The 27,888-nt window shown below is 61.4% G+C and overlaps 1 protein-coding gene and 1 long non-coding RNA gene across 3 annotated transcripts in view; one reads left to right on the plus strand and one right to left on the minus strand.

Annotated features, from left to right (window-relative positions):
- HMCN2 (hemicentin 2) overlaps positions 1–27,888 on the minus strand; it is a 144,891-nt gene that overhangs the window by 49,502 nt on the left and 67,501 nt on the right. Inside the window, exons 23-47 of the mRNA XM_053204504.1 lie at positions 25,487–25,614; positions 23,538–23,792; positions 22,623–22,709; positions 19,740–19,934; positions 18,648–18,778; positions 18,263–18,410; positions 17,784–17,913; positions 16,273–16,427; positions 15,194–15,472; positions 13,956–14,237; positions 13,161–13,269; positions 12,810–12,979; positions 11,760–11,914; positions 11,298–11,394; positions 10,720–10,815; positions 9,805–9,981; positions 8,456–8,613; positions 7,708–7,831; positions 6,565–6,740; positions 5,420–5,516; positions 5,122–5,241; positions 3,992–4,153; positions 2,923–3,204; positions 1,723–1,890; positions 369–482 (exon numbers count right to left, since the gene is read on the minus strand). Coding sequence (XP_053060479.1) covers positions 369–482; positions 1,723–1,890; positions 2,923–3,204; positions 3,992–4,153; positions 5,122–5,241; positions 5,420–5,516; positions 6,565–6,740; positions 7,708–7,831; positions 8,456–8,613; positions 9,805–9,981; positions 10,720–10,815; positions 11,298–11,394; positions 11,760–11,914; positions 12,810–12,979; positions 13,161–13,269; positions 13,956–14,237; positions 15,194–15,472; positions 16,273–16,427; positions 17,784–17,913; positions 18,263–18,410; positions 18,648–18,778; positions 19,740–19,934; positions 22,623–22,709; positions 23,538–23,792; positions 25,487–25,614 — 3,995 coding nt within the window. The remainder of the gene's footprint in view (positions 1–368; positions 483–1,722; positions 1,891–2,922; positions 3,205–3,991; positions 4,154–5,121; positions 5,242–5,419; positions 5,517–6,564; positions 6,741–7,707; positions 7,832–8,455; positions 8,614–9,804; positions 9,982–10,719; positions 10,816–11,297; positions 11,395–11,759; positions 11,915–12,809; positions 12,980–13,160; positions 13,270–13,955; positions 14,238–15,193; positions 15,473–16,272; positions 16,428–17,783; positions 17,914–18,262; positions 18,411–18,647; positions 18,779–19,739; positions 19,935–22,622; positions 22,710–23,537; positions 23,793–25,486; positions 25,615–27,888) is intronic.
- On the plus strand, positions 4,623–8,226 carry LOC128312089 (uncharacterized). 2 transcript variants are annotated; one of them, XR_008290897.1, is made up of 4 exons: positions 4,623–4,824; positions 5,172–5,268; positions 6,217–7,236; positions 7,394–8,226. It is a non-coding gene; the product is annotated as an uncharacterized LOC128312089 (long non-coding RNA). The 2 variants fall into 2 exon arrangements; XR_008290896.1 differs by lacking the exon at positions 4,623–4,824 and having other exon boundaries at positions 4,859–5,268.

Below are 27,888 nucleotides of genomic sequence, written 5' to 3' on the forward strand. Positions count from 1 at the left end.
CCCTGTCACTTGGGGTTAGTCCCTGCTGTTTCCGGAAAGTTCCATGGCAACTTCAGAGCAGAGGCCGCTGATGAGGCAAAGAAAACAAGGCTTGGTCCCTCCCCCCTTCCTGTGAAGACAGTTGGGTGGTGTTGAAAATATGTGCCCCCGTCACTTGGGGTTAGTCCCTGCTCTTTCCAGCAAGTTCCATGGCAACTTCAGAGCAGAGGCCACTGATGAGGCAAACAAAATAAGGCTTGGTCTTTCCCCCCTTCCTGTGTTGAGTGCCCCCATAGCATGAGCCCTTAGTCCTGGGGATAGCCCCCAGAAGCTCCAAGACAAGAGAGGAGGGATTTGTGGGGTGCTCATAGGAACGGGCTAGGGCGTACCCAGGACCTCCACACTGAAGTTCCTCCGAACCTCCCCAGCCTCATTGCTTGCCAGGCATGAGTAGAAACCTCTGTCTCGCTCCTGTGCCCGGGGCATCTTCAGCATCCAGCCACCTGGGGAGGGAGGGGAGTGGACTCCAGGCACGGCTCTGAACAGCCTCTGTCCCAAGCTGAACCCAGGCTGCCCACCAGAAGAGGAGTGTGTCAGGTTTGGCAATTCGCTGTGTGTGTGTCTACCTCCCCCAGCGTTCCATTCCTCAGATGGGAAAACTAAGGCCCAGGAGGATAAACAGGTAGAGAGAGCCCCAGACATTAGTGCATGGGTAAACTTGAGGGCCCTGTTCTAATAAGAAGGATCTGTAAGCTGGCTACCCTTGGTTCTAGAAATTGACTAGGGCTAAAAATGGGCTCTGTAGTCCTGGTCCAGGTCAGACTCCTGACGCCCCCCCACCCCCTGCCATGGGATTCTGGTGGCCCTGGAAAAAAGCCACCTTCTCCCAAGAACCTCTCAGAGGTGAGTCAGTTCCTCCCAGGAAAACCCAAGGATCATCTAAGACCTGCCCAGGGAAGGCAGATACACCAGATACCATTACTGCTATTCCTGCACCCAGGACAGACATCGCTAATGGATCATCCGGGGGCAGACATCACTAATGGATCACCCCAGGGGCAGACATCACTAATGGATCACCCGGGGGCAGACATCACTAATGGATCACCATGCTCTCCTCCGCCCAGATGCAGTCTCTGAATTCCTATCGCAAGGCATCTAGCAGCCCCCACCAAGTGCTCAGAAGTGGTGCACAGGGGAACCTAATTTGTCATCCCAGCTTTGGCTACGTGGAACAACTGTTGGGTCACCGAGGCTGCACTTCAGGGGGGTCTTGAGGTTCTTGCAAGACGTGGATGTGACACTGCCTCTTGGGCCCCAGTTTCCCCTTTCATAGTTCCCCAGTAAGAACTATCACAAACCAGCTCTGTGGGGAAGATGAATGTTCAGAGGAGAAGGTGCTTGGCTCAGCATTTTGAAAGTGTGTCACTGTTCTGGGGCATGTTATGGACATGCCATGAGAACTTTTGCTGCAAGACTTATCAGAGCCTTAACTGTGCACATAGTCGCTGTCCGTCTTCAGGAGGGAAACCGAGCAGGAAGTCTTTTCCACGCTTATTTAAAGCCAGTTGTTCACCTCACCCAGCCAGTGTTTTCGGCTGCATTCTTGGGGGACCGATGGCTAAATGGTTTTCCCAACCAGGCCTGGCAGCGAAGGGTCAGTGGGCAGGGGCAAGTGATAAACAGAGGTGGAGGCAGAGGTCCAGACCTGACAACCAGACTCTCCCCTGGCTGGCACCTTACCTGCCAGGAGGTAGGTGTCCTCCCCGGGGCTGATGGGCTCCTCCCCTCGGAACCAGCGGACCCGTGGGGGTGGGACGCCTGTGGCTTCGCAGAGCAGCGTCAAGGGGCCGTGCAGGGCAGCAGAGACGTTGGTCACTGGGTCCGAGTCTCCGGTGAGCTCTGGGGGCACTAGACACAGAGGAGAAACCACACTCAGGCTGCATATGGGGGCTGTATGCTCCTTCCCTGTCCCCCAACAGTTGTGCCCCGCAAGGACACCCACCCCCGGTCGGGGGAGTCTGAGGAACAGAAGTGACAAGATCAGAGTGGCTCCCGCTGGAGGGAGTGACGGGTGCCCACAGGCTGGGCTTTGGCAGTAGCCGAACCTTGGGCCTCAGTTTCCCCGCTCCCTCAGAAGGATGCTAGGAGGATTCAGTAAGAACTCAGCACACTGCCTGGTATGGAGTCAATGCTCAGCAACGAGACCGGAATTAGGGCCGGGGTGGACACAGACATGCCCCCTAAACCCACACGCCAAGCACCTCTGTGCTTTCTAAAGGACCCACTCAGAAGGAGGTCACGCTCCAGGGATCCTGAGGCAGTGGCAGGGGTGGGGGCCATGATGAGAGAGGCCTCGCTAAACCCATCCCTGCTCACCTTATCTCCTACCACATCCTGCCCCCACCCTGAGGCATACAGTAGGCGCTCAATAAAAGACTGGAATCACGAGGATGTGGCGGCGGTCACCCGAAAGTGCTGTGTCACCTGTCCAGGCCTCTGTACAGTGTGTTCCCTCTGCCCGCCCCCCCCCCACACTCATCCACTTCCCCCACCCCGGCACCTGGTTAACTTCCACTCAGCTTTTACGTTTCAGCTTAAAGGTCACCTCCTGCAGGAAGCCGCCCTGACTTCCCTTGACAAGCGTTCAGGCTCTTCCTTGTCTCTCCTAGGCCCTGGGTTCCCCCCACCACACATGAGTCACGCGGGATAGAGACTGCTTATTTCCCCAGTGCGAGGAACAGAGTAGGGGAATAGCAAGTAAGGGGGAGAGGGACGGGGGAAATGAGGGCTGTTTGATTTTGAGAGCGGGGTTCAAGGCTTCCCCCAACAGCAGGCCTCACTCCTGGGAGAACCAGGGACTGTACCGGCAGCTGGAACGGGCCTTGTTCTCCCCAGCGGGCCCCGCATCCCGCCCTCCTCCAGCACGCTGCGGGTCCTCACCCAGCACGGAGAGCGCAAACCTCCTCTCGGCCCTTCCGGCCACGTTCTCGGCCACGCAGGTGTAGCGTCCGCTGTGGGCAGCCTGAGCCCGCCCCACGTGCAGACTCTGGCCTTGGTTCCGCAGCAGCAGGCCGGCCTCGGCCCTCACTGGCTGGCCGCCCCACTCCCACGTCACCCTGGGCGGGGGCTTCCCTGTGACGTTGCACCACAGAGTGGCCTCCCCGTCCTGGACCACAGAGACCTGCGTGTGGGGCTCCCGGGGGCCAGCGATCCGAGGCGGCACTGGGGATGAGGGGAAAGCGCATCAGGGAGGGCTGCTGTGGCCACCGGGGCACCAAGCGTCTGCCGCGAGCCGGGCTGGCCCCCACTCCGCCTGTGCTCCCCCGGCCACTCCCTGGCTGTGTGACCTTGCCGGGTGACCTCACCTCTCTGGGCCTCCGTTTTCCATCTCTATAACGGGGGCCGCCCCAGTACCTCTCGGTCCCTCTCCTGCACCCTGGAAATCAGGGGCAGGCCCTCTGTTTGGAGAATAAAGTCACAGCACAGCCCTGAAGATCTGTGAGGGGTCTCCTTCCTCAGAAACGAGGGGCTTCCTGGGGCCTAAACGGGACACTGGGACTGTTTGGGGCAGGGCGTCATTCCATAGGTGGGATGCTGAACGGCGCTTTTCTTGGTTTTATTTTCTAGAATTTTCTAGATGTCTACAAGGCTGCGGTATTTAATTGCATCGCTGCAGGACAAGTCTCTGGAGACAGGCTCCCGTTATGTGCAGGAACCTCACAGAGGTTTGTCCAGATAAACTTTGTTTCTCCGGGCCCACGGGGGGCTACTTGGGATCTTGGCGCCCCTCTCACGCGCACGCGCATAGGTCACGAGCTGGAAGAGGCTGATTGAGCGGGGGGCAGCTCGTAAAACCCCAGTGGCCAAGGGGGGACGGGAAATTGTTCTCATCGTCACTGTTTCTGTCTTTGCTCGGGTTCTGAAGGGTGAGGTCTGCCCTACCGGGGTGCCTGGTGGCCCGCCCTTCTGGCCCTTTCCACCGGGTTCAGGTCGTCCCAGCCCGGCTCACCATGCACCTCCAGCAGCTGGTCCTGGCTGCGATTGCCCGCCACATTGCTGCACTCACAGGTGTACGTTCCCTCCTGGGCCGGCTGGGCCTGTCCCAGGTACAGCAGCCGCCCCACCGCTGACACCTGCTCGAGGCTGTTCCCCTCCCCTGGCAAGGGCTGACCTGGAGGCAGCAAGAAAGAAGCCCCTGGTCCCCGGTCCTTCCCCCTGGAATGTGTGTCCTCCCACCCGTCCTGGCCGGCTTCCGCTCACCCTTGAAGGCGTCCACTTACACGGCACATCTATCAGGAAGCTTTCCCTGAGTGCCAAATCCCATCCCTGAGCTCCCACAATCCCTGGGCTTCTCCGCATCACGGATCTGCCTGCAGATCCGGTCCTGCCTGAATCCCAGCCCGGCCCCAGGGCCTTTGCACCTGCTAAGACCGCTGCCTGAAATGTTTTTCCCTACCATATTCTCACGTTCACCCCTCCCTCCCCTTCTTCAATTCTGCTTGGCCAAACGTTCGTGGCCACCCAGCCTGAAACTGCAAACATCTCCTCCGTCTCCCGGCTTTATTTTCCTCCATAGGTAGTACTTACCATCTAAGTTATTCGCTAACTCCCTGTTACCTGACTACCCCCAATCCACTGCCATATTTCCAACACCCAGAACGGGGCCTGGCACGGAGAGGCCCTCAGCAACTATTGGTTCAGTGAATGAATGAATGACAAGTATTTATTGAGCACCCGTTTTATACCAATTTTGGAATTCGGGGGGGGCCAAGACGACGCCTCACGGGGCTCATGGATTCATGGAGAAGCAGACATTGAAGAACTAGGGTGGTTACATGACAGGTAAACACTCAGGGGTTATGTCAAGGAGGCCCCAGCCTAGGGTGGGGGTCAGGGAGGGCTTTCTGGAAGAGAAGGCCGCGGCCCAACCCAGCACTCACTGGAAGACTCAGGGACCGAGCAGAGAGGGGCTGAGGGCACTGTCACTTCTGTAAACAGCACCCTTACCCCCAGTGTCATAAGCCCACCCATCTCTGTTTCAGCTAGGCTCTGGGGGGGGGGGCACCCAGCGAGGGCAAGGCACAGCCCTCCCCTGTGGGGGGCACCCAGGGCGGGGCTGGGCGAGGGAGGCAATCATACCGTCCTTCCTCCAGGAGATCTTAGGGAAGGGGACGCCCCGACATTCACAGGACAGCCTGGCGGGGTGCCCTTCGGTCACGGTCAGGATGCGGGGTTCCCTCGAGGGGAACACAGGAGGCACTGGGGGAGAACAGAGAGGCGTATGAGGTAGGTGCTGGGCCGGGAAGGGACAGGGGCGGGGAACAGAAAAAACCTGGATCCCGGGACCATGGAGGCAGCACTCCTCTGGGGGCATGAGAGCCAGCCAGCCACGGCAGGGACAGGGGAGGGACCCCAGCCCAGCCCCCGAGACCCTCACCCCAGACATTCAGGTTGTAGTGCCTCTCCGAGCGGCCCGCCTGGTTCAGTGCCTCGCAGGTATAGCGGCCTGCGTCCCCCACCTCTGCTCTGCTCACCTGGCCGAAAGCAAGAATGAGCCATCAGCGGGGGCAGCACCGAGATGGGGTCACCCCTGAACAGACTGTGTGACCTTGGGCAGGTCATCTGACCTCACCGCGCCCCAGCCTCCCCACCTGGAACCTGGGGGCAATGATAGCACCTCCCCTACCTGGTGCACCATGACGTTTCCAGAAGCCACAGCTTGTGGTGGCCTGACGTGGGCCGGCACGGGGACTGGGCTCCCAGATGGTAGTCCTGCCCGCCTCCCCCGACTTCACATCCACAGCCCAGCCCCGCTAAGGAGGGTGCGCGTGGGGCTGGGTCAGCCCCTCTCCCACCTTTAATCTGCTCCCGGCCTCTTTGGAAAGTCCAACAGAGCAGACCAGAAGGGAAGGTAGAAAATGAAGAAGGATTGGGTGGCGGGGGGTGGGGGGGTGGGGGGTGGGGGTCGGTCCCGTCCTCAGAGGTCAGATCCTGATGGAGGAGGTGACGAAGCTAAGTTGTGGGTACAGGAAACCAAAATGAGGTGTTCAGAGTTGGGAATGATCACATCACAAGGTGTAGAGGGGTGGGAGCAGGAGGAAGAGGCTGGAGTGGAAGTTTCTCCCCAACAGCTGGAGAAGTACCTCCCCTCCCCTAGCGGACATGGATGAGCCATTCTAGGGGCTGGCTATGAACTCCGGCCACCCCAGAAGAGCAGCACCGATGTGCTTACAGGTGACAGACCGGAGGCTGGTGTGGTCGAGACACTGCCTGAGGCGGCCCAGCCAGGAGGAGGTGGAACTGAGATTTAAATCCAGGCTGCGGTCCCCATAGTCCCAGGCCCTCATTGACCCTTCCCTTGTTGGGCCAGAGGCCCGACGAAGGGCTCCCATCCCCAAAGGCCAGGAGGCTTTGGAAGAAGGAGTAAAAAACAGGTGAAATGCGAGAGGCTCGGCTTTGTGGGGACCGAGCGAGGCCCCTGCAGCAGCTCCTGCCCAGGTCAGGAGAATGTGCCCCGGGCGCTGGGTCACGCTGAGCTGCACTGATCTCGTAGGGCACCCCCCCAGGCCCTGCCCTGCACACCTCCAGCAAGGCCTTGTCTGTGGAGAGGTGGACGCCGAGCCGCGGCTCCAGGGGGCGGCCGTCTTTCTTCCAGGTCAGCACGGGAGGGGGCACAGCTTGGCTTCGGCACTCCAGGGCCACGGATTCGTTGGCCACGACGGACACGTTCACCTCTTCCCCGAGGATGCTTGGGGGCACTGCGGGAGGGGGCAGGAGAGGGGTCTCAGGCACGTGGGTGGGGCCGGCAGGACGCCAGGCCCGGGGTCAGGCCCGGCCACTTCCGGCAGCCAGGAGCAAACAGCAGGGCATGGGGGGGGGGGTCAGTGCTGGGAGGGGGCCTCCGACCCGAGCTGTGGCCTCTCATCCTCCCCGCAAGGACCTTCCCAGTCCTGCTCCAAGAGGAGGCCCCCAAATCTGAGCAGGATGGTGACGCACAGCCACGTCGATACCCCCACGTGTGGCTGTGTGCTTTACAAGAGGATTCTGGCGAGGGACACTGGGCAGAGGGGACCCAGGATCTCTCTGTACTAATCCTTACAAGTGCATGTGAATTTACGATGATCTCAAATTCTTTTAGAAACATGGTGTCTTGGGGCCCCCGGGTGGCTCGACTGGTTAAGGGTCCGACTCTTGGTTTCGGCTCGGGACACAATCTCACGGTTTTGTGGATTCCAGCCCCATGTGGGGCTCTAGGTGCGAGCCTGCTTGGGATTCTCTCTCTCCCTCCCCCCCCCTCGCTGCCCCTCCCCTGCTCATGCTGTCTCTCTTTCCAAACTAAACTTAAAAAATGTAAAAAAAACAAAACCTCTTTTTAAAGTTTTTAAAATTTTTAAATGCTCCCCGAAAGCAGTTACCCCTTTGATCGAGGACCGTGAGAACATCCGATTCCTGACTCGGCCCGGGGTTCTCCCTGCCGCGTCGTGTTCCTTCCACCTGTTCCCTGAACACGAGCTCCTGGCTGTGCGGGCCACTCACCTGCCTCCCTGTCTGCGACGGGGGAGCAGCTCACCCCCAACTGACGCCCCCACGAAGGCAGCCACGGTCTCAGACCGGCGCGCCCCCTCCGCCACCCCGCTTTGGACGTGGTTTCGGGAGGGACGCCCCCAGCCCCACCTTCTTGAGCCCCCGGCTGGGCCCAGGCAGCATCCCGAGCCTGAGACTCACTGTGGACGTACAGGATGACGTCCCGACGGTCCTCGCCCACTGCACTCACGGCCACACACGAGTAGCTGCCAGAGTCGGAGGCCCGGGCGCTGGCCAGGGTGAGGACCCGGCCCCCAGGGAAGACCTGTGTCCCCAGAAGGAAGCCCACATCAAGCTACGCACGGCAGCACCCACACGTTCCCATGCTGGCCCTGCTGCTGGGCACCCCTGGGCAGCCTGCCCCAGACCCCAGAGCCCCCCCACAATGCGGGGGAGCCGTGCGCTGTCCCCAGGCCTCGGGACCTCCGCCGGCTGGTGGACGAGTTACATCGGTGCTCCCTCTAGAGCCGGGCTGTGGCTACAGAGCCCTTGAAATGGGGCTGAACCCCAAGGGGACAAGACACAACGGACTGCAAAGAGTTGCAACAAAAAGAAACCCTGGGAAATGCCTTAATAATTTCCATACTGATCATGGATTTTTTGGCCGGATCAGCTTAACTAAAATGTTTTACTGAAACCGCTTTCGTGCATTTCTCGTTACTCGTTTGAACGTAGTCACCAGAAAGCCCAAAACTACATATACGGCTCGCACTGGTGGCACGTGTCGTGTTTCTGGAATCCACGGGGCTCTAGACTCTCCTTCCTCCCGCCAGCCGACCACCCTCGGCGGCCACGGCTCATCGCTCGCCTTGGAGCTCCTGGGGCCCGACCTCTGCTCCCAGCACCTCCTGAGGCACCGGAGAGGTGACCCAGGGCTGCCCAGCCTGACCTGGAGGCCGGAGGCCCCTGCGGTGGACACGGGGTTTCCATTCTTCAGCCACAGCAGTGTGGGGCTGGGGACTCCAGTGGCATTACAGGTCAGCCGGACCGGGGCGCCGAGCAGCACGGGGCCTGGCAGGCCGGGTGGCTGTGTGATGTGTGGAGGCACTGCAGGGCGGGGGACAACGCAGGGCCCGGGGTGAGCCCCACTGGGGGTAAAGCCAGCAGGGCCCCTGGCCGGGCCACCCCACGGGGCACACGGCCACAAACAAAAGCGCAGGGACGCCACTCCCAGCACGGGTGCTCCTCGCATCCTGACCCCACCATGAGGGGGCTTCCACCGGCGGGAACCGGGGCCTCAGAGAGGGTAAGTCATGGCCAAGGCTGACCAGTTAGAAAGTGACAAATAGCACTTGAACTTGGGTCTTCCGGTGAGCATGAGGTCCTTAGGAGGCGGACGGCAGGGGGCGACCTCTGGGAAGTTTTGTTTCCCAATGCAGAGGTATCAGACGAAACGCTATGCTATCCGGCAGGCAGCCCCGCGAGGGCGGAAAATGGTCAGAAGACTCAACGGTATCTGGGAGATACGGTCACGGTCACGATGCCCAGGGTCCCAGCCTCCTGCCCAGCCACCTACTGCTCCTAGCATAAAGGCTCTGCCTCCCCAGCCTCCATCTGGCCACCTGCACCACCCCGTCCCCTCCTCCCATTGTCCGGTAAGCTCCTGGCCCCCAGCCTCCTTCCAGCTCCCATAATTCCCCACATCTCTGCAGCGTCAGCCCTTGGCAGGTGGTCTCCACGTAGGCATCCAACTGTCAAAGACACCTCTGGGACTCCCCAGGCCAGGTCAGTGCCCCAGTTCCAGGCACTGGGTCGTACCTCCTCTTTACTAACTCTTATCACAATCGTCAGAAGATAGGATACTGGGTGACTGTGTAACTGCTGTATTCCCCACTAGACAGAAGGCCCCTGGGTCTGTTTCCTTGGGGCTACAGCCCCAAGGTCCGCCCCAGAGGATGTACTCAATAAAAGTGGTTGGACAGAAGACAGATAAATGGAGGAACGGATGGATGGGTAAGTAGATGGACAGATAGATAGTTAGATGGGTGGATGGGTAAAGGATTGAAAGGATGGTTACATAAAAGGATGAATAATGGATGAATGATGGATGGAAGGATAGATGATGGGTAGATGGATGGATGATGCAAGGATGGGTGATGGATGGAAGGATAGATGATAGATGGGTAGATGGACGATGGATGGTTGGATGGGTGGAAGGATGGACGGACGGACAGACTGACACATAAATGCAAGGATTACTTTTGGGACAAGGACCCCTTTAGTCCCAGGGCAGCTCACCATTGACCCGTAGCCCATACTGCAGCTCCGTGCTGCCCGCCACATTGGATGCCACACAACGGTAGCTCCCAGCATCAGAAAATCGTGCCCGCTCAATGTGGAGAACTCTCCCGTCAGCTGACACTGTCACTCCCTTCCGGGCTGAGACAGGCTGGCGGCCCTTGAACCAGGAGATATCTGGGGGAGAGAAGAGAGATGCAAGGAGTCCTGCCCGCCCTTCAGGCTGTGCCTGTGTCGTGAGCACCCACCAAAGGCTGCCAGGGTGGCTGCATGGCGTGCCTTTATGTCAGGCACTGGAGAAAGCCAGAGTTTTCCAGGAAGAAGGCTGGGGCTGGAACAGGGCAGGGTTGTCTGAGACAGGGCAGAAGGCAGAGGGGAAGTTCCATGGGATGGAGGCTGGGCTGCCAGGAGCAAGGAGAGTCAAAGCCAGCCCAGCCGCCCTCAACTCCTCTCCCTGCCAGGGACCACTCACGAGGCGGAGGGAATCATGGCGCGCTCTGAATCCTCAGCCCCACAAGCATGGACCAATTGTAGCCTTGGCCTCCTTACATCCTGCCAGAGCTCATCCCGTCCGCCGAACACTCACGCCCCGTAGCCCCAAGCTCTAGACAAGAGCCCCAGACAGACGGCGACTCTGAGGTCCCGGTCCTTGCCCCCGGCCCCAGGGCGGCCCTGTGAAATCGCGAGTTCTGAACAGAAGCCCCGCTTGCTTCAGACACCAGTGCAAAGGCCCTGGGCCCCGGCAGTGACCGACACATTGAGAAGAGAGGAACATTCGAGAAATAGGGGAAGGTCCTACGGATCCCTCCCTGTTTTGTCCACAGCCCAGGCGGTGCCTGGGGCGCTGGCCGGCCTCTCTAGATGGGGAGTTGGGGCCTGGCTGGGATGGCTTTCAGCCAAGGGGAGGGGTCTTACCAGGAGGGGGCACACCCGAAGCCAGGCACTCCAAGGTTACCGAGGCATTTTCCAGCACTGCCTTGTTCAGCGGGCCGGGCTCGATGTTGGGGGGCACTAGGGAAGACGAGCAGAGCCCCATCTTGGTGGGTGTGGGCTCTGGGCTCCTCTCGGCCCATCTCCTCTCGGTCGTGCCCGATAGCCCTCGCCAGCCTCCCCAAAGGGTCCTGGGCCATAAGAGCCCCCAACGGCTCCCGTCCTCTGCCCGAGGAACCCCACTCCTGAACCGGCATGAGGACAAAGGCACCAGGCTGCCACCTTTCAGCAACCGGAAAGACCCCAGCGCCCAGCTCTGTGGGAACAGCCGCGAGCCGGCACAGTAGAGACGTGGAAAGTTAGGCAGCCGGGAAAAGTGACAAGAGCTGGGATTTGCACACGCACGTGAGAACGTAAACGAACCCAAGGGTGAATGCAGCATGCAAAAGTAAATATGCACGCAGATGAGGACGTGCGACGTTTTTAAAATCCCCTGCTCCCTGCCCGCCCAGGGCGGCCCCGAGGGCCCTCGCGTCCCCACCGTCCGGCGCCCTCGTCCTCACCCAAAACCTTGAGAACCACGTCCTTTTTGCTCTCCCCAGCCAGGTTAGTGGCGGCACAAGTGTAGACGCCTTCGTCCCTCAGGTCCACCTTCTCGATCTGGAGGGGGAGGAGGGATGGCCGCGTGTGTGCCATGGGGAACACGGGGCCCTATTAGGGTGGTCAGAGGGATGCTGGGACACAGTGAGCAGTGGGTCGCTGCAGACCCCAGGGGCAGGAGAAGGGAGTCCAGGGGACAGTTTGGCTCTGGGGGTGGAGTCCTAAGCTATGCATTCAGATTCCAGGGATGCTCCCCTTGCCCCGACTATGTCCCTACGACTTCCCTCCCCTCTTCAGGCCCACCACCCAGTACTCATCCTGTCCCCAGGCTGCCAGGGGCCCGTACAGGGTCACCAGGATCCCTAAAAAGTGGCCCCTCCACCCGCGCCCAGCTGCCCCACCAGCCCTGGGGCCCCTGAACGTACCTGCAGCTTCCCCCCCAAGGCTGCCAGGGCCACCCCATCCTTCCACCAGCGGAGACTTGGGGTGGGCACCCCAGTCCCCACGCACTGGAGGGTCACAGGCTGCAGGAAAGGGGCTGTGATATTGTCGCCCCCGACGATGGCCACCAATGGGAGCTCTGGGCAGGGGGAGAGGCAGGGAGGGTCCCGGTCAGGGTCAGGAGGGGTGCAGTGAGTATCCAGCCACCCCCTCAATGCCTGGAGAATAGGGAGTGTCCTTACGGGGCTGGCCTCTGGCCTCCACCCACTCAACCCGAGGGATGCTCGGCTTAGGGGGAGAGCACCAGACCAGGAGCCAGTAAAGCAGGTCTTTCCCTTTAGAATTCTCCCTTCTATGCATCCACCCTTCATCCACCCATCCATATGTGCGTTGAGCATCTGTTTGGTACAAGGCCCGGGGGTATAGCAGAGAACAGCGGCTAACTGCGCTGCCCTGCCAGAGCTCCCAGAGCTGGGCCGTGGAGCTCGACAGCCAAACAAGCCATTTTAAGACAGTGGGTGGTAGGCTATGGCCATGACGGGCTACGCAGTGCAGATTAGAACCACGGCGGAATCAAGGAGGGCTTCCTGGAGGAAGGGGTGCTTTAAAACGGGCCTGAGAGATAGGGAGCAGCTGGGCAGCCGAAGAGGAAGAGGGAGAATATTCCAGGCAGGGGAAACCGAATGGGCAGGCGTGGAGGTGAGAAAGCGGATGTATTTAAAGAACGGAATGAAGCCCGGCGCGGTCGGCGTGGAGAGAGCGAGAGCAGAGAGGGCGGGGCTGGGGGGGGGAGCGGGGGCCTGTGGACTGGACACGTGACAAGCGTGGAAGCAGCCGAGGCCAGCCTCTCACAACTGTGTCTCTTTGGGGGGCGGGACAGCCCAGCTCAGAAACGCCGTCTAGAAAAGACCAGCCCTGTGCCCTTCCCTCGTCCGGCAGGCCTACAAGGGCACGGATGGCCGTGGCCCCCCTGCTCCCCCTCCCCCGCCCCCACCCCCCCACCCCGGTGTCTCAGGCTGCCCACGTCCCCTCACCGTGCACGGACAACTCCACCGCAGCCCCGGCAGTGCCCGCCTCGTTGGTGGCCTGGCAGGCAAAGAGGCCAGCGTGGCCCAGCTCCACATGGTCGATGTGCAGCATGGCCCCCCGTGAGGCCACCTGCACCCCAGCCAGCTCCTCGGCGGGGCGGCCGTTCTGCAGCCACCTAAGGAGGGTGGGGACAGGCCAGCCTGAGGCCAGGCAAGTCAGGCTGGCCGGGACCTCCCTGGCTCGGCGGCCTGCTTCGTACTCCGGGGAAGGGGAAGGGTCTCCCATCCCCACCGACCCCCCAGCATGCGCTCTGCCTGCCCCCACCCCGGTGCTGGCCTCCGCCGCCCCATACGCACTGGAGAGTGGGCGCTGGGGAGCCCGAGGCCTGGCAGGGAAGTTCCAGGGGCTGTCCCAAGAGGGCGGTCACCTGGCCCAAGCCTTCAGCCACCAGGAGCTGCGGGGGCACTGTGGGCAGGACCCACCATTGGGCGTTTGGAGCTGAGCGAACCCAAGTCCCCAGCACCCCGACAGCAAGACCCAGACCTCACCTCACCCTTCAGGTCCCCCAGAAATGGTTCCTCCTCCAGGAGGCCTTCCAGGACCACCCAAGACAGAGTGAGTGAGTGGTCCCCCCGGCCTCCCCACAGGCTTGGCCTGTCTGTCTCCCCACCAGACGGACAGCTCAGGAGTCTCGTCTGCCTTGTTCCCTGCTTCATCCCTGGCACCACGCCCGGCCCAGAGTTGATGCCTGAGAAGTGTCCTTCGGAGGCAAGAGAGCAGGCGAAAAGGCCCCACCCCACCCCAGCCGACCCAGGAACCAAGCCCACAGCCCAGCTTTGGGCCTCAGGGCGTCCTTGATCAACGTCCGTCCCGTTGACCGGGAGCACCCGGAAGGCAGAGTGGGGTCCCGTCCCAAGTCACCGGCTCGGGGTCCCCAGCGGGAACAGGAACCACGATTCTGAGCTCGAGCCCGCCCCCTTGTGGCCCTGCAGGACCTCCAGCCCAGATGGGCGCAGGCCTCCGCCTCCCGGGCACTTCACCACCTCGCAACCCTCCGGGCGGGGCGGCCCGCGGGGACCCACGCACAGTGGGTGCAGGAGGAGGGGTCCGCAGCCCAGGTGGCCCGAGGCGGGGGACAGACCGAGGCTCACCCTGCACTTCCACAGAGTGCTGCAGAACGGCCTCCCCGGCGGGGCTGGTGGCCACACAGCTGTACAGGCCTCCGGACGCCTCCCCCAGGCTCTCCAGGCTCAGCACACGGCCTCCCGCCTCCAGCCACGTCTCGTTGCTCTCGGCCACAGGCAGCCCCTCGTGGTGCCAGGAGAGGGCGGGGGGCGGGTGGCCCCTGGCCACACACTCCAGCGCCAAGGGCCTCCCAGCCACAGCCTTCACCACACGAGGTCCTCCTCCAGTGCCCTCGATGGTGGGCGGGACTAGGGAAGCCGCACAGGGCCGCTCAGGGATCAGAGGGGGACACCAGTCTGCTACCCTACCCGGCGGGCCAGCTCAAGCCCCTCGCCGACCCCACCCCATGGGAACAGCCTCCTCCCTCACCTCTGCCAGCCGAAACCCCCTGTTCAATTTCCAGGAGGTCCCCCGATCTCCAAAGGAGAGTCCTGAAGCTGGCAGCCGGGGACTCAGAGAATGCCCGTGGACCCCACACAGCCCAGCACCCAGGCCCCCCGCATCTTTGGGGGCCGGAACTCCGGAGCGGAATCCTCTCGAGGGGCCAGGATGACACCACTGGCCTGCATTCTGGGTCTCAAACCTCACCTGCTCAGACTCTATCCCTGCCCACCTACACTTGGATTTTCCTCCCCTCTCCATGCATCCTAAGAGCCCAGCCCCTCAAGTTGGGTCTACACCCGAGTAAACAGCACAAGATTTACGGTCAGAACCACCCCCCCACCCCCGCTCCCCTCCCCATGAACAGGGTCCCATCACCTCCTAGCAAGTGACCCTCGGCCAGTCTCTCATCCCCAGAGAACACCTGAGTGGGACCCAGGGCGACAAGGGCCCAGGCCCCTGAACCCTGATTAAATGAGCCGATGCTATGAAAAGCCCCAGGAGCCCCGGCTCACAGTGAGCGATTATCGCAGAGCAGTTAATTATTCACTGAAGGGCACGGAAAAGCGCTTCCCCCTGAGGGACACCTAGATTCTCCCCTGGGCTGTGCCTGGGCCCCCAGACAGGCCCTTCCGCCCCTGGCCTCAGCATCCTCGCCTGTCCAAGAGAGGGAAGTTGTTCAAGCTGAGATGGCCCTTGTCCCTGGCCTCAGTCTCATCACCCTGTACCTCTGGCCACTTCCCTCGGCGACTTTTGAAGACAGGACCGCCATGGCTCAGACCACCCCCTCCCCCACTGCCCACCCCAGCTGCCCACCGCTCACCATAAACCTCCAGCCTGGTGGTCTTCTCCGCGACCCCCACAGGGTTGCCGGCCTTGCAGGTGTAAGTGCCAGCATCCAAGCCCCGGGCCCTCTCCAGCTGCAGCTGCCGGCCGCCCCTGGTGTAGACGGCCTCAGCGCTGAGCGGGAGAGGGACCCCGTCCTTGAACCAGGTGATGTTGGGAGTGGGCACTCCTCGGGCCTCGCACAGGAACCGCACCGGGTGACCCTCCATGACAGCCACCTCGCTCGTCTCGTTGGAGCCCCAGATGGTAGGAGGGGCTGAGGACAATAGGAAATGCTGGTCACAGGGAGCCTCCTCAAGGCGGCTGGCGTCCCACCCCCCCCATGTCACTGGCTCCTGCAGGGTGTGGAGTGGGGGGGGGGGGCTGGGAGAGTGGGCATCTGGGGACAGACGGGAGAGGCCTCTTGGGACATGCTGGCGGCGGGGGCCACAGATCCGGGCTTTGGACGCACTCTGCCTCTAACTCACTGCGTGACCCGGCACAGGTCACTCCCCTCTCTGGGTCTCAGTCTCCCTGTCTGTAAAATGAGGGTCGGACCTAAATCAGGGGTTCACTGCTAGTGACACCCACGGCGATCCTGGGAGCACGTGGGCACAGCACCAAACAGCACCGCATCTGAGAACGGACGGCTCCGCCCTTCCCAAACCCCTTCCATCCTGATTACAACAGACAGCAAGGTGCGGTTGGATAGACTGGGTACTTAACCCTTCTACACTCCCTATATCAGTGCTCTTCTGCTGTATCTGTTCTCACGGCTTCCTCCCCGAAGGCCAGTGGCCCTGACTTCCCACCTACGCTCGAGATAGTAAATATCCTTTTAAACGAGTGTCTTTCCGTATAAACGGAGTCGATTTAAAGAAACAGGGGCAGAAATGATCAACCCCAAGCAGGATTAGGAATAGTAAAGCTCGCAAAGCTGGGGATGGAGACGATGGGATTTGGAAACGCCGGGCCAGATTCCCGGGCCCTCGCCCCAGATTTTACTGGACCGGGGCTGCTCCCCCCTAGGACCTCCCTCCAGGAAGTGGGCAGCCCGTGGTGGGGGGCCGGGCTCACCGCGCATCCTGAGCCGGAAGTCCTTGGCCTGCTGGCCGGCGGGGCTGAAGGCCACACACTGGTACCGCCCCTCGTCCCCCAGGTGACTGCTGGGGATCCTGAGAACCTGGCCGTCCTCCTGCAGCTGGACATAAGGGTCTCCCGGAGGGATGGGCCTGGGTCGAGAAAACGCCGCCAGTAAGCAAGGCCCGGCCGCAGAGAGGCGGGCTTGCCACTTGTGAAAAGCAAATCTGGAAGGTTCACGGTCGCCGAAAGGTGGGTGGGTACAAACAGTGGCTGATCCCTACCATGGACTGTTATTCAGCCCTTGAAAGCAGTCACGCACAGGCGGATACTGCATTTCTGACAAACTGAAGGTCTGTGGCGACCGTGCCTCAAGCAGGCCAGTCGGTGCCATTTTTCCAATGGCGTCTGGTCACTTCGTGTCTCCGCGTCACGATCGTGGCCATTCTCACAATATTTCAAACTTTTTCGTTATATTTGATACGCCGTGATGTACAACGTACGTTTGTTGCACGGGGTTACAACTCGCTGAGAGCCCAGATGATGGTTAGCATTTTCTCAGCGATACGCTTTTTTTTTTTTTTTTAAGGTTTATTTATTTTTGAGAGAGCGCGCGAGCCGGGGAGAGGTCGGGAGAGGGGGACAGAGGATCCGAAGTGGGCTCCGCACTGACAGCAGAGAGCCCGACGCGGGGGTCGAACTCACGAACCGTGAGATCATGACCTGAGCCTCGGTGGGACGCTCAACCCACCGAGCCACCCAGGCGCCCTGCGATGAGCTATGTTTTTAAACTATCCTTTAATTAAAGTACGTATGCTGTGTAAGTATATTGCACACTCAACAGACTAGAGTGTAAACCTAACTGTTCTTGGGAAACCAAGCAAGTCGTCTGATTTGCTTTATCGCGATATTTGCTTCACTGCGGTGTTCCGGAACCAAACCCGCAACAGCCCAGACGTGTGCCTGTACTGACACCTGCTGTGGCCCAGGTGGACCCTGTGAACTGAGCGCTCAGTTAGACACGTCAGACACAAAAGGCCCCCTGCCGTACGATTGCATGGGATTTACATGCAGAAATCTAGATAAATCTATAGAGACAGCAAGCAGATGAGTGGTCGCCAGGGGCTGGGGGGTATGGGGTCTCCTTTTGGGGCGATGGAATGTTCCGGAACTAGACAGAGGTGGCGGTGCACATCATGGTGCGTGTACTAAATGCCCCTAGAAGCATGTACTTCAGAAAGGTTGATTTGATGTTTTGTGAATTTTACCTAAAAAAAAAAAAAGAAGTTTAAAGCAAAAAAGCAAGACTGGCTGAGTCATGAAAAAATGCTGCTGGGGGGAGAGAGGAGGGCCCCCTGGGGAATTCCAGGCTGGGGTGGGAGGTGTCCTATGCTGACCCCCACCTGGGCCCTGGAGGGAGGCACCTGCAGTGCTCACCAAGCTCCTTGCCCCCGTGCGCCCGGCCCTGGCAGAGGAACCACCCCCCATCTGCCAGGAAGACCACTCACTGCCCGTCCTTGGTCCATTCCACCTGGGGCGTGGGGACCCCCGAGGTCCGGCACTCCAGCTCCACCCCTGCACCGGCCAGGCCCAGCACCTCCTCCTGGGCAGCCCCGGCTCCCGTCACGGAAGGAGGGACTAGGGGGCAGGGGGCAGAAAGTCCTCAAACCCTGCACAGGCAAAGGCCCTGGGGCGGGCCTTTGTCTGTGCGGGTCCCCAGGTGCGCCCTTCCCTCCCCTCCAGTCCACGACTCAAAGCTCCCTGGCTGCTCAGGACCCTGCTTGGTGCATTCTCTGCAGCTTACGCTACCGTTCCGTAGCACGTAACACAACGCTAATTACGTGGTTGATCATGTGACTATCTACCATCTGCCCTGACGGCTCTGCGAGGACAGGGATGGAGTCCGTCATGGGCCCCCGGCTCTCAGCAGGCAAAATCTCCTCTTCCCCAGCCGGCGCCAAAGGGCAGGGGCTCAGGCCTCACTCACTGAGCACGAGGAGGTCAAAGTCCCTCTGGGCAATCCCGGCCTGGTTCTCTGCCCGGCAGGAGTAGAGACCAGCATCGCCCTCCTGGATCCTGGGAAAGTGGAGGGCCCTCGGCTTGTCCAGGAGGCGGTGACCACCCGCCTCAGGAATCTGGGTGGAAGAGGCCAGAGGGAGCTGATGAGAGGGGTCTGGAACCTGGGGCTTCTTACTCCCAAAAGAGTGCCATGCCCTCTCCACCATGCAGCCCCCTAGGCTTCCTCCACTGCCCACTGTACTCCCCAAAACACCTGTCACATCTCCCCGCCACACCCGGCCCGTGCGGGAACCCATCCAGAAGGTCCCTATCCAAATCCCACCCACAGCCCAGCCACCCCAGAGGACACCCACCGGCTGCCCGTCCTTGAGCCACACGATCTCAGGGGCTGGAAAGCCATTCGCGTCACACTCCAAAGTCAGGGACTGCCCGGCCATGCCCGACACATTGGTCCTGTGCCCGTCCTCCCGGATGCTAGGGGGCACTTGGGAGCAAAGAGAAGCAGAGAAACCATCCCCTCTCCGGACAGCCACCGCTACCCAGACCCCACGTGGGCCACTCTTCCTGGCCTGGACAGGAAATCCCAACTCCTGCCCTTCCCCAGATCCTGAGGTCCCAGGAGGCCCAGGCCTGTCCCCGATCTGGCTACCGGGAGCCGTGTGGACCTGGGAATGCCAGAGCAGCCTTCCCGGGGACCCGCACGCCCCAGCTGTGCCCGGGCACCACGCCGCCCCGATATTCAGCTCTGCAAGATGCTGGAGCCCCCGGATCCACCCGGGTCTACTTATAACCTGTTTGTCATGGTCACCTGGGAGGGACCCAAGTCATAACCTCTGAAGACGGGGCTTGGGTATATCTTCATAACAAATTTCCCAGGCAAGATGTTATTCGGGGAGCCAGGATGGCTGGTCATGGGGAGGGGGGAGGTGGCCCATCAGGAGCGGTTAAAACTTTCCCTACTCCTGTTAAGAGGAAGGGCCCCCTCCCTCTGCCCACAAGACCATGGAAAGGGTCAGGCAGAATAGGAGGCTCTCCCTGCTGTGGGACTCTCTCCCCTGCCACTGGTGCTTGTTATAAAATGAATTCACCGGGGCGCCTGGGTGGGTCAATCGGTTGAGCGTCCGACTTCGGCTCAGGTCATGATCTCACGGTCCGTGGGTTCGAGCCCCGCGTCGGGCTCTGTGCCGACGGCTCAGAGCCTGGAGCCTGCTTCCGATCCTGTGTCTCCCTCTCTCTCTGCCTCTCCCCCACTCTCACTTTGTCTCATTCTGTCTCTCAAAAATAAATAAACGTAAAATGAATTCACCTACGAGACCACCTTAAAAGCCATTTAGGGAGTTCTAGGTCCTTCCCCTTACACTGTCCCCATGGCGGTCTCTCTGGGGAAGGGGTGACGTTGGGATAAGTGAGCACAAGCCAGCCCCCACTCTGGGGGCCCTGCTTACCATAGACCACCAGCTTGGCTCTCCTGGACATGGAGCCTGCCTCATTGGTGGCCTGGCACTCGTAGTCTCCGCTGTCGGTGGGCGAGACTGAGGCCAGAAACAGGGAGCCTTCATCCAGCACCTCCAGGCCCGGCCGGCCACGCAGGGGCTCCGAGGTTGGGCCCTTCCGCCACGTGACCTGCGGCTTGGGCACCCCTGGCGGGGCGCACGGAGTCATCAGCATGAACGCTGTGAAATCTGCCCCCCCCTTGGGGCACCCATGCTGCCCCCCCTTGGGCAAATGTCGCTGGCCCTCCTGTGGGGGGCTCCTGGCACCTCCTCGCCCCCTAGGCTGGCAGGAGCAGCTCCCTCGGGGCCCACACACCCTCTGCCTCCCACCCGTGCTGGGGGTCCTCTGGTCTCCCAGTGCCCTGAAGGCCACAGGAGAGGGGCCAGAACCCTCTTTCTGGTTCCCTCCTCAAAGAAGGGCCGCCTCGTGTGGGATGGCACTCCTGCCCCTGTTACCCACCCCGCGTTCCTCTTTGCCCGTCACCCCCAACTTCCTAACGTGCACAGGATGCACTCACTCAGGTTTCTTTTGTCTACCTTCGGGCCAAGGTCTTTGCTTTAACTCCCCGCTGTGCCCCCAGCTGCAAGCCCAGTGCCGGCCCATAGGAGGCGCTAAGTGAACGACCGAGCCTGCTGTGCTCGGCACCCATCTGGGGCCACTGGCCATACCGAGGTCCTCAGATGGGCATTGTGGGGCTGACCCGGGCTTCCGAGCACCACCCAGGCCCGTGAGGCGGCGGCACCCAGTGGTCGTGGGGTCACCCGAGCCCCAGCCCTGCTGACCTGCTCTACGACCTTGGGATAAGAGCAGCCCTCTGTTCGCTGGGGCCTCGGCCACCTTCCGTCCTTCTCCAGCCACATGCAGATGGGGGGCCTCCCTGGGGGGGGGGGGCTCCCCAAACTCACAGGACGGCACCTGGCACCTCTGTCTCCCCCATCGCGCTCTGCCAACGTCAGCCATCGGGACCGCAACGTGGGCTAACACGCGTGGGCAAACGCAACACCCCACGCGCTCTCTGCCACCTCCCGGGCAGCGCGGGGCCCCGGGTGGACGTGAACTCTCCCGTCTCACCCACTCCTTTACCCACAGCCACGGGGGGGGGGCACCCCATTTGGATGGACACGTGGGTGGCAGTCAGGACGTGGCACACTCAGGGCATCCCCGGTGGGGGACCCGGGCCCGCTCGGCCTGCCCTGGCCCCTCTGCCCCACGTGCTGGGCCTCCGCCTGCCACCCTGCTCTGTGCTCCTGTGTCACGTCGCGTCCTCTGTGCCTGAGGCTTGAACCCTGGATCTTTTTTTTTCTTCAGGCAAAACGTCTCTCCCCTGGATGAGCTCTAGCCACAGAACTGCCCTGTAGCTCAGCCCCGGAAGATTCCAGGGCACTCGGGGGCCGTTGCTGAAAACCACTCCCCTCCCCTCCCCACACCTACTTCACGGGGGCCAAGAGAGCGAGTCAGTGGCCAGGCTCCTGGCCTTTCTGTCCCACCCACGAGGAGGCGGCGGGCGGGGCCACCCTCCGCAGGCACCAGGGCTCCCACATTCCAGGTGCCGGGCTGGGCACTTTCTCCTTTAGCCCTCCGACCCCAAGGCCACGTGGCTGGTGAATGCCAGCGCCCAGCACTGCCCAGCAGCAAACACCCGCTTGAAAGGGAGAAGGCCAAGGGCAGCCTGCGGGCAGGCGAGGGCCAGGCTGAGGCCTGGTTATCAGCGGGGGCTTGGGTTATGCTGATTCCGCTGAAGTCTGGTGCAGAGGACAAGCCCCTGACTGGCCAGGGATCCCCCTCCCCGCTCCCAGACCGCCAGACGGCTGCTTGCTGTTACCAGCGACAGGCACAAGGTGGCGCTCTGGCTGAGGGCGGCGTGACGGCCCCTCCAGATGGGCAGTTCTCAGAAAGGAGCCCCTGAGGTGCCCAGAGCTCCCACCCAGCACCTGCCTCCCACCTGGCCCTCCGTCAGGCCTGTTCCAGCAAACTCCCTGGTTCCAGTCTCCTGCCAGGCTTTCTAAAAGCTGCCACCTGCTCCTGAGACCCAGACACCCACCCTTCTGGAGAGCGCCCACGCACAGGGGACCCGGCAAGCCCTCTCGCCACAGAAGAGCCCGAAGCCAAAAGCAGCAGCTGGGGCAGGCAGTGAGGTCCACCGGGTCCGACAGAAAGGGAGGCTCTTCGTTCGACACATCGCCCTGAGCCCCTGTATGTGCCGGGCACGGTGCTGGGACCTAACACTCCTGCTGTCCCCCGGAGCCCTCACAGCAGCCCCGCGTGGAGGGCCTGGAATGACCCCACTGTACAGATGAGGAAACAGAGTCTCAGAAAAAAAGTATAAACTGCCCCAAGAAGCTACCTGGCCTGGAAGGGCCAAGGCAGGGGTCAGCGTGGGGCAATTGACCACAGAGGGATCTATCTTGGCCCCACGGGATGCTGCTGACCCCAAGGGGTGGTCTGCCTAGGGCCACGTGAATCTATCTCTGCTAGAAAGCCTGGGGCGGGCTTGAAGAGTGGGGGCGGGGCACTGAGCCCCAATACTTGGACCCTCGGGCCGTCCTCAGCCCAGCTGCCGCATTTCCCAGGCAGAGGGGGCTGGGGTCAACCCACACCACGCTTTGTGGGTCACCTCCCGGCTGCGTGACCTCTAACAAGTTGCTTAGTCCCTCTGGGCCTAGATTGCCCCCAACAGAAGAGAGCTAAAGCTAATACCCGTCCTACAGGGTCGTCGACAGGATGAAATGTCTGGCGTGGCCTGGCTGGGAGTGAGGACCCCCCTCCCGCTCCCGAACCCATGGGCATTGCCCACAGTGTTTCCCAGTCCAACCCACCCCGGGGCCCGGCCTCACCTCTGGCAGGGCACGGCAGGCTGGCATTCTCTCCTGCTACTCTCTCCAGCAGGCCGCTGGTCTCATCGGCCTCCCAGCGCGGCGGCTCTGGGGAGAGGCAGTGTGGCCGCACTTACACCCAGGCCGGTGGAGAGGGTGTCCCATCCAGAACCCGGCCAGGCACGAGCCCCACCTCCCACAGGCTGGCCCGCAGAGAGGCCGCCAGGGCCACGAGCCACCCCACGGGCTTGGGAGGTGGAGCCTGGCAGGGCCCTGCCCCGCGCTCCCCTCCAGCAGCGGCTTTCCGGGTTTGTCTCTCGTTCGTAATAGTGAAAAATGCGGCACCACTGATCCAGACCAGACCTCCCCGTGCACCAGGATGCTTCTCACACATCCTCTCGGACTCCCTGCTATTATCGGGCCCATTTTACAAGGGACAAAACTGAGGGGCAGAGAGTGTAAATGGCCTACAGTTGTCCAGCCAGAAAGCGGAAGGAGCGGAGTCTCGGCCCAGGCACCGGCTCTTTGATCATGACTCCGTGGCACCTTCTGGCCACCCCGGAGCAGAGAGGGTGCCCACAAGGCTGACCTAAGGCTCCCTCACACTGGATGCTCCCACCGCCTCAGGGGCTAGCGGACGGGAGGAAGGAAGGGGTTAAGAATCTCAGAGGCCCAGGGGCGCCTGGGTGGCTCAGTCAGTGAAGCTCCGTCCGTGAGTTCGAGTCCCGCATCGGGCTCTGCACTGCCAGCTCGGAGCCCAGAACCTGCTTCAGATTCTGTCTCCCTCTCTCTCTGCCTCTCCCCCGCTCATCCTCTGTCTCTCTCTTTAAACATAAATAAACATTAAACATAAAAAAGACTCTCAGAAGCCCAGGCTACTGCTGGGGGTGGGGGGGGGTGCGGAGCGGTGAGTTGGGGGGTTCAGGGGAGACTCACCCAGCACCCTGAGCTCCAGCTCCCAGGCATCCACGCCGGCGCTGTTGGAGGCCTCGCAGCGGTACAGCCCCGCGTCAGAGGCCTGGATGGCCGAGAAGTGGACGGAACCCTCGGGGCTCCCGCCCCGCAGGGCCACCCCGTCCTTGGACCAGTTCAGCCGGGGCTCCGGGCTGCCCTCGGCCACACAGTTCAGGTCCAGAATCTCTCCTGCCAGCACCTTCAGGACCCGCGGGCCCGGCTGCACCTGAGGGGGCACTGAAGAGCCCCGGGGAGGGGGATCCAGTCACTGGGGCCCCAGGTGGGGGGGCGCAGAGCCCAGACCCACCTGCCCTTACTTCCGGGGATCACCAAGCAGCAGGGATCACTGTAGGGTGCAGCCTAAGGCTGACCATTCCTCCTTTTGTCAGGAAAGGGCAGCAGGACGCCCCAGGTGGCCCCCCCAAAGTGAATCGAATCCGCCTTTCGTCTGAACACACGTGCTCTCATCGCAGAATCGCTTCTTTCTCCTCCTCCTTTCTCCCAGCTTCTTTCTCCTCACCCGCTCTCCCCGCCATCCCCCTACTCCTGCTCCCTCCCTTCCCTGGGCTGGGGGGAGATGGGGGCCATCATTCCTTCCACGTTTACATCTCCTCTGTCCCACTCCGGTCCTTCCTCCGGGCTGGTGATACCAAGCCCATTTCGCAGATGAAGAAGCTGAGGCTCAGAAGGGTCAGGCGATTGACCAGAGTCACCCAGTCCCTCAGCTGAGAGGAACCGGAGCCAGCCCCAGCCCTGAGTCTGTCTGAGCGGGAATCCAGGCCGCTCCCCTGGGCCACCCCAGGACCTCGGTGTCCAGGAGCACGAGGGTGCCCGTGCCTTGCCCGCCCCTCACACCTGCTGAAAACAACAGCAGGTTCCACTGTGACGCTCCCCCTTCTGACAGCTATGGGATGGGCGTGACTGTGGCCCCCGGTTTATGGAGGAGGAAGCCAAGGCTCAGAGAGGCCAAGCGGCTGCCCAAGGTCACACAGCCCGTCAGTGGTAGCAGAGTCAGGACTCACATCCAGTCCTCCTAACTCTGGGGCCTTGCTCACCACCCAGCCCCCTCCCTCCCCCCGCGCCCTGCCACTGCCGTATCTCTCATACGCTCACGCAAACCCACAGCAAACCTTTCCCCCCTTCCCTTTCTGAGCCTCAGCCTATCCACCTGTAAGATGGGCTGCTAGCTTAGATCGGGGTCTCTTTTTCCATAAAGGGCAAGAGAGTAAATATTTCAGGCTTTGCGGGCCAGATGGCCTCTCTCTCAACTACTCAACTCGCCCCTGTGGCTTGAGAGAAGCCAGAGACCACACGGACATGACTCTCAGGTTCTAAGAAGGCTGGTTTTGCGGACACTGAAATCGGAATCTCCTGTAATTTTCACGCATCACAAAAAGTGTTGTTTGGGTTTTTTTCCCAATCGTTTAATTTTTCACCGGTGGGCCATGTGAAAACAGGAAATGGGTCAGACATGGCCCGCGGGCCACAGTCGGTTGGCCCCTAGCATTGGTAATCCCCTGGGGCTTTCGAAGCTAACAAGCCCCCTGCCTCTCTGGGGGAGCGACAGCACGGCTGGCCTCTGTGGACGGGACCAAGACATCCAGGGGAATGTCCACCCCTGGGGCCCCAGCCAAGTCGGGAACCAGAACCCCTTCATGGGTTCCCCTCTGACCCTTACCACCCTAGGCCCACCCTGGGCCCTGCCCTCTGTTCTCAGGGGGCCCCATCCGAGGGTACAGGGGAAGGGAGAAAGTGACTGAGGAGATACAGGGCTGGAGGACCCAGAGGGGAGGGGAGGAAGCACTGGAGGGCCCCATGAGGAGGCGACAGGGCCTGGCCTGCAAACAGGGAAGGACACTGAGAAGGCCTAAGAAAGATGGACGGAAGGGAGGGGCCGTGGGCGAGACCCCGGCCGGCAGCCCGGGTCCTACCTTGCACCCGGAGCATGTAGTGCTGAGAAGCGGACCCAGCAGGGTTGCTGGCTGTGCATCTGTAGAGGCCACTGTCACCGACCTGGGCCTGGGCCACACGCAGGGAGCCTGACGGCAGGAGGCGATGCCTGCAGGAGTGAGGGGCACTGGTGAGGCCCCAACCAATCCCAGCCCCACCGGAAAGACCTCAAGACTCCACTGGAGCACCCGCCTCCCCCAGCAGATGGCCAGATTCCATGTGGGCTCAGCCCGGGGCCAGGCACATGGTCACCAATTAACTCCCTCTCTTCTGCACGCCCTGCCCCGAGGCGGGGGACGAGGCCGGTCATACACCCTCCCCACGGCTTCCGAGGAGAAGCTGCCAGCCCAGAGGCCCTCTGAGGCTAAGTGCCAGGGCCGGCCAGACTCCGAATCCAGTGTTTTGGTATTCTGTCATCCAGCCCTGCGCCGGGCCCTCGGGAGGAAGCTGTGTAGGCCCCTCGTCATTGCCGTCCCCAATCTGGCCCACCTTGCTAAAGCCACCTGGCCCCCCTCCCAGAGGGATCTGGGACCCCCAGCCAGGCTCCTGCAGCTGGGCCGGACCCCAAGGGGCCCCAGCAGACATGATGTCACCGGCCCATATGTGCTGGCTCCGTGAAGCCCCTGTCCCCATAAATCGAGGAGGGCAGCTGCGGCCACTGGCCCCAGCTGGCCCCAAATGCAAGCGGCCAGCACGGGGGTGGGGGACCCCAAAGGCCAGCCGCCAGCCTGTGCTCCTAGTATAACAGCTGGGCTCTAGAGTCCAACAGTGCTGGGGTCCCCACTCCCCTTTCTGCTGAGTGTCCGTTTCCTCCTCTGCAAAATGGAGGTGACAACGGTCCCCATCTCCCAGGCAGCTGCAAGCAAAGTGCTGGGCATGTGCTTCTCAGACGGGTCCTCACTGCTGGCAGTGGGCTGCCTGTGCGACCTCGGGCTACTACTTTTGCCCTGCTGGGCCTCTGTCTTCCCATCTGTAAGATGGGGTAATAATCCCCCTGCCCAGTACCCCCTCCTCCGAAGCATCCAGCAGGCACTTGGTGCCAAGCTCTCTGAGGACAGTTAGTGACACCAGGTGATGGCCTTAGAGCCCCGGCACCGGGCTGGACCACTGGGATCCAACCCTGTTGGGCCACATGCTTGCTGTGTGAGGTTGGCCTGGTCATTTAACCTCTCTGTGCCTCACTTGTCTCGTTCTGGAAACTGGAGACAATATCATACGGGGGCGCCTGGGGGGCTCAGTCAGCTAGTGTCCGACTCTCGGTCTCGGCTCCGGTCATGATCTCACAGTTCCTGACTTTGAGCCCCTCATCGGGCTCCGGGCTCCGTGCTGACAGGGCGGAGCCTGCTTGGGAGTCTCTCTCCCCCTCTCTCTCAGCCCCTCCCCACCTCGTTCTGTTTCTCTCTCAAACACAAATACACTTTTACAAAATAAATAAAATAAAAACATTCATATAGATGGCTTCACGTGTATGTGCGTAGATCTAATTCATTCATTTTTCACCACTGCACAATATTCCCTCGTGTGACCATACCACAATTCATGAATCTGCTCCCCTGCGGAGGACATTTAAATATTTAGATATTCTTTCTTTTTCTGTCCTCTCCTCTCCTCTCCTCTCCTCTCCTCTCCTCTTCTCTCCTCTCCTCCCTCCCTCCCTTTCTTTCCTTCCTTCCTTCCTCCCTCCCTTCTTCCCTCCCTCCTTCCTCCCTTCCTTCTTTCCTTCCACTGCCAGACCTTTCTGCACACTGCTCTATGGGTACTGCCTGAACAGGACGAGGAGTCCTGGGCCAGGGCTCACACACCATCAGCTGTCCTGGGCACAGACGCCTCACTCACACGTTGCAGGGCAGGGCTTCTCATCAGAATCTCCAGGCTTCGTGTGAAACACGCAGATTCCCAGCCCCCCCTGGGGCTCTGATGGCGGGGGGCAGGAACTGAGGTTTTACCAAGGTCCTAGGTGGCTCTGACACAGGTCAGGGGACCAGCCCTTGGGCACACTGCCCAGGGACATGAGGAAGTGTCCCCACCCTGAGAAGCATCACGAAAGAGCAGACGGGAGCAGGGCTTTGAGTGGCCCCACGTGAACTACCGTCTGCCACCGTGGGCCAAGGACTCCACCTCCAGGGGACTCGGGGTCCTCATCTGGAGTCACAGGAGGTGGCAAGCATGAAGTGACACGGCACACGCCAAGCTCACGTGCCTGGGACGTAGTAAGTGCTCAGTAAACAGCCCTGCTGTTAGCACGCCCGCTAGTGTCCGGGCTCTCCTTCCGAGTCTCCGATCAGCGGGGCCGCCCTGAGCTGGTCACTTGATCTCTCAAAGAGGAGGAAAAACACCGCGCAGATCCTGATTCGTCCCAGCGACGGGTACACGTCTCGCCCGT

Source organism: Acinonyx jubatus, chromosome D4, assembly GCF_027475565.1.
Source record: "Acinonyx jubatus isolate Ajub_Pintada_27869175 chromosome D4, VMU_Ajub_asm_v1.0, whole genome shotgun sequence".
Classification (NCBI taxonomy): domain Eukaryota; kingdom Metazoa; phylum Chordata; class Mammalia; order Carnivora; family Felidae; genus Acinonyx; species Acinonyx jubatus.